At 30.4% G+C, this 4,963-nt stretch overlaps 1 protein-coding gene across 2 annotated transcripts in view; it reads right to left on the reverse strand.

The window, feature by feature from the left end:
- Positions 1-258: 258 nt before the first annotated feature.
- The window catches only part of LOC117123269 (neuropeptide receptor 22-like), a 5,790-nt gene continuing 1,085 nt past the window's right edge, over positions 259-4,963 (reverse strand). The window contains exons 2-4 of one of the 2 annotated variants that reach the window (XM_033269125.1): positions 2,703-2,829; positions 2,001-2,204; positions 259-400 (exon numbers count right to left, since the gene is read on the reverse strand). In XM_033269125.1, coding sequence (XP_033125016.1) covers positions 374-400; positions 2,001-2,204; positions 2,703-2,829 — 358 coding nt within the window. In that variant the 3' untranslated portion in view covers positions 259-373. Of the gene's footprint in view, positions 1,728-2,000; positions 2,205-2,702; positions 2,830-4,963 lie in introns of both variants that reach the window. The other variant, XM_033269124.1, reaches the window with a different exon arrangement.

Consider the following 4,963-nt stretch of genomic DNA (forward strand, 5'->3'; position numbering starts at 1 on the left):
GTTATTAAATTAGAGGTCGAGAATGGTAGATGGAATAAGATTCCACTCCAGTGTCGTTTGTATTATCTCTGTAACTTAAATTCGATCGAATATGAATTCCATTTTACATTGATTTGTCCTTTCTTTTCTCAGATCAGAAATCGATTTAATCCAAAATTGTATTATACTCTTCCTTGCATTTACAAATTTTATTTATCATTATGTAACATAAATTAAACACATTAAACACAAAAAGTACAAATTTTGTTTAATTTGCTGATGTTAACGGCTAATATATCGACAAATAAACACGGTTTTTTAAATGCTTCAATTAATTCATTTTACACTTTTCTCAAGACATTTTATAGTAACTTAAATAATTGTTTACTCTTGCTCAACGCAAAGTTTTCAACTTACATTTCTGTAAAAAAAAAAGTAAAAATATAGTAAAAATGTTTTATTAAATTTTGAGCATTGTATTTTTATGAATCTGGGTGGTTGAGGTTCTCATGCTAACACAATAGTGATTAAGTTTGCTATTTTATTATTATATTATTATATTATATATATTATATTATATTATATTATTATATTATTATATTTTATTATTATATAATCGCCAGTGGCCTATATATTGATGATGAATAAAACCCCAGTTAGGGTAACGAAGACAATAAATTGAAACGTACAATTTGATGGTACATTATTATTACTATTCTATATATGTTGGACGCCGTATCCGAGGTTACACATAAAATTACATTTCAAATAATCATTTAAATATAGCGATCTTTGTTTCAATAAACAATTAATTACATGCAATCATATAAATTAGTTAATTCTAAACAAAAAATACACCTATTCACCTCGTACCGAATCAAGTATTTAATTTGTGTTTTATTTATTTATTATTTTTTTTTTTAATCGAATAATTTTAGAGAGTGAAAGTGAATGTGTTGAATTAATTCATTGGGTCGTTTGTCGTTCGTTTGAATTCGTTCGTTTGTCCATCTGTCCGTTCTTTTGAATTGATTTATTGTATGCCTTCCTAAGGCTTCCTTCGTCCATCATTGATCTTCCTTCCATCAAGCCATCCATTTATCTATCCATCATGCATGTCATCATGCATGCATCCATCTATCCATGTATCTCATCCCGTTATCTCATCCATACACACACCATCAGTAAATTTTTTTTTTAAATTTATTTATTCAAAGGAATGAATAACTAAACCTTTGTCAGCAAACATCTTCAACTCCTTAAATACACTTATTTATTATAAAAATATGATGCTAAGACCTTTGTGTATATATATAAGTTACTGTATCACTCTGTCACAAGAGTAGGGACGCTGGCGTAGTGCATTCAAAACCTGGTCGGATTTTTGGTTTGGGTCGGATGTGAATGCAGCCTTATTTAATGAAGATCACTCTTGGCCTAGTTTATCATTGTTTCTAAACTCTGTTTTGCAACGGTCTACTTCTAGAGTTAAAATTTAAATTTTGCCTGTTTGTCGAATCTGTTTTACAGCAAAACGTTGATTCGATGGCCGATCGAAAACTACTGGACATGAGTGCATAAATAAATGGATTAACGCAGCTATTAGATACTCTAAGTAGATTAGCAAAAATGAACCAGGGTGTCGCGGAAAAATAGTATACATTGTTTATAATCCAAAAACGAAAAATTGCACTCGGTGACGTCATGCACAGAAAGACAACAGCCACGGTGATCACTGTTTTTAGAGCCTGAAGAATAGACGAAAATTTTCAGTGCCAACCATTAGTGGTTGTAGTTAAGTAACAATTATTGTTGTGTCTTCTTAATAATGTGACCATTATATAATTATTTATTATAATAATAATAATAATAATAATAATTATTATTATTATTATTATTATTATTATTATTATTATTATTATTATTATTATTATTATTATCATTATTATTATTATATATTAACATATTATTGTTAACAATTGTGAACGCATTTCATTCAATAAGCTAGATTATATTCCTACCTTTTTTTGATTTCTGAGAGAAATGCCTGTGGACACGTTAATTTGATTGGACTCCTGTAAACGATTACTGTGTATTCTTTTAATAAGTGTTACAGCTGTAATGATGCAAGATACTACAACGATGACTGCCGGAATTATAAATTGTGTTGTAGGTTGCCACTTGTCAAACTCGTCATTTAGATCAACAACCAAATTGAAGTCTTGCTGCAGAATTATAACATATATTTGTTATTGGTTAACAACTAAATCAATTTTATAGACAAGATGCACACTATGTGGAATGACCAACATAAGTGCATGGTATTTACTATTTAGCGACATGTTCAGCGGCATTTTTACGGAGGGAAGAAGAGCACTTGGAGTGCACGTCAACCAATACTCTTGATCCCAACAGGATCCGCCACTAGAAAAATTTGGCAAGTAACGTCCCTCACTTTAATCATCGAGCTTCCTACTTATTGCGCCAAAAACCAATATATAACTCCTATAGATACACCACTGAACACGTTCAAATCGAATGATGTAGGCCTACATAAAACCTATTCTACACAACAATGAAAGATTAACATGTTGAAAGTGTATGAATCATTATTGTCATGTGTGCTAGGCCTATTTTTGTTACTCGGCACTAAATTGGGAATTTATTTAACTTATTAACTACTATTTATAAAAACAATGGCAATTAATCAACGGGCTACTTACAGAAGAATATAAAAAAACATGAATTGAACACAAGATTGAAATCACCCAGATACCGGCTGTAACTAATAGTTTTCTTTTGAAAGTGATGACAGTGCGAACTCTGAGTGGGTATTTCAAAACGTAACATCTTAAAATAGAAGAACAATAATCAAACTTCACTAGCAGTCTCATAATGTTGAAGGATAATAAACTTATAGACCTGTATAAAGTACAGGCGAAGATACAAATACAAAGCTGGCGCCGCCTGTATACATTTTATACCAACAGAAAGAGATCGTGGTCCATTATTAGGCGAGCAGACTAAGCCCAAATGGACAACTACAGAAATTATCGAATTGGAAATCGATAAAAAAAAATTATAATAAATATATTGATTGTAAAGATTATTATGGTTATGATTATAATGATTCTAATAATTATAATGCTTATAATAATTATAATAAGAATAAGACAACAAATGTGTTAATGATCGACTAACCTACAGTAGTGGCATCAATACATAGAACCATTAGTCCAACAAAGTAGTTTGCTTAATAATAATAATAATAATAATAATAATTATAATAATAATAATAATTATTATTATTATTATTATTGACATTATTATTATTATTATTATTATTACTATTACTATTACTATTACTATTACTATTACTATTACTATTACTATTACTATTACTATTACTATTATTATTATTATTGTTATTGTTATTATTATTATTATTATTATTATTATCATCATCATTATTATCATTACCAAAATATACTGCATTTCCACTAGATAGTTTATAGCTGATCTATACTTACTTACGGTTAACCTTTTATATACTTCAAGAAATATTCAACTTTATTTTAATTTCCTCTTTCCACTTAAAATTGACATAGAATTACCATATGACGTTTCAGTGTGTATCTCCCCCCCCCCCCACACACCCACACACACACCCACTAACACACACACACAAACACACATAATGGATCTACTGTTTCGTGTCAGAGACCAAGGTGTAATATTTGTAAACATGTATACTCAACCAACAAACTTTAAGGACCGTCTTGATATGTTAAAATATATGATAATTTCACATGTACTTCTACGAATCTTATTTATGCAATAATTTTCCAGAAATGCATTACATTGGAGAAACCAAAAGGCGACTGGCTGATAGAATAACAGAACATTTAAGATCAATTATACTAGCACTACCTGGATGCCCAGTTGCATCCCATTTTAAGACAGGACATAATGTTGATAATGATTTTGTAGTTACTGGAGTCAAAATTTGTAACACTACTGATACATCTAGGAAATTTTTAGAAGAAGAAGAATAATTTTTAAACTTAACTAGTATTATTTAATTCATTTAGATTATAATTCAGCGGGTATATCATTGTACATGTATGTCTAGTCTATATTCATGGATTATTATGACATATATTCATAGGCCTATCTTATAATTTGGTTTACAAGCTGGTATCTTTAGATTGGTTCTTCATACATTGTACACCCTTGTGGCTATTGTTTTTACACTCCGGGATCGGGCATTGCTATTGTTGTAATTTTGGCCATTGTATTGTTTAAATTTTGCTTTTGTTTCTATGAGTACCAGCCCATCATTGACCAAGCATGTCTTTATGTTCATGCGTTCTGTTTAAATAATATTTCTCATTGGTCAGTTTATCATAAGCTTTACTTATCCCAATATAGTGGAACATCAGTTCGAAATGCATTGTAAGTTCACGGAGAGCAATTTTACCCCGACGCTATTACATCAATACAGTAGTAAAGATGTTGGTTCGTTTGTTTTCTGTAGTTTCTCCACTCAGTCAAATTTTACCCCGCTCGCGGAAGGGCGGATGTTCCATTAATTTTAATGCAAATACACGGAACAGCTCATTCTTCTGCTATTTAACTTCTTTGGTATTATGTGTCACTTGAGAAAGTCCTATGGTCGGTCGTAAACGTTCGTGAGCATATTTTATTTCAAATAAATTGAGACAAATTAACAACCTCGTCTGTTGTTTTATTGTATATATATATATTTAGCTGTTGCTTATCATTTTTGTATCTCTACTGAGATCCAGCCATTGTTTCCCACAGCATTGTTGTTTTCCATTATTTTGCCTTTTAATCTATATATCATTTTCTACTGTTTGTATCATTTTGATCCAACTCTGCTGTAATTCTGGAGGGTACTTTGGACAATTTCAAATTTCTACGACGCTTGTCGGAAAAGCGCGTCAGGTATCGTAACCATCTT

The sequence above is a fragment of the Anneissia japonica genome, unplaced genomic scaffold (assembly GCF_011630105.1).
Source record: "Anneissia japonica isolate Jap-2015-1 unplaced genomic scaffold, ASM1163010v1 scaffold89086_len11847_cov149, whole genome shotgun sequence".
NCBI lineage: Eukaryota > Metazoa > Echinodermata > Crinoidea > Comatulida > Comatulidae > Anneissia > Anneissia japonica.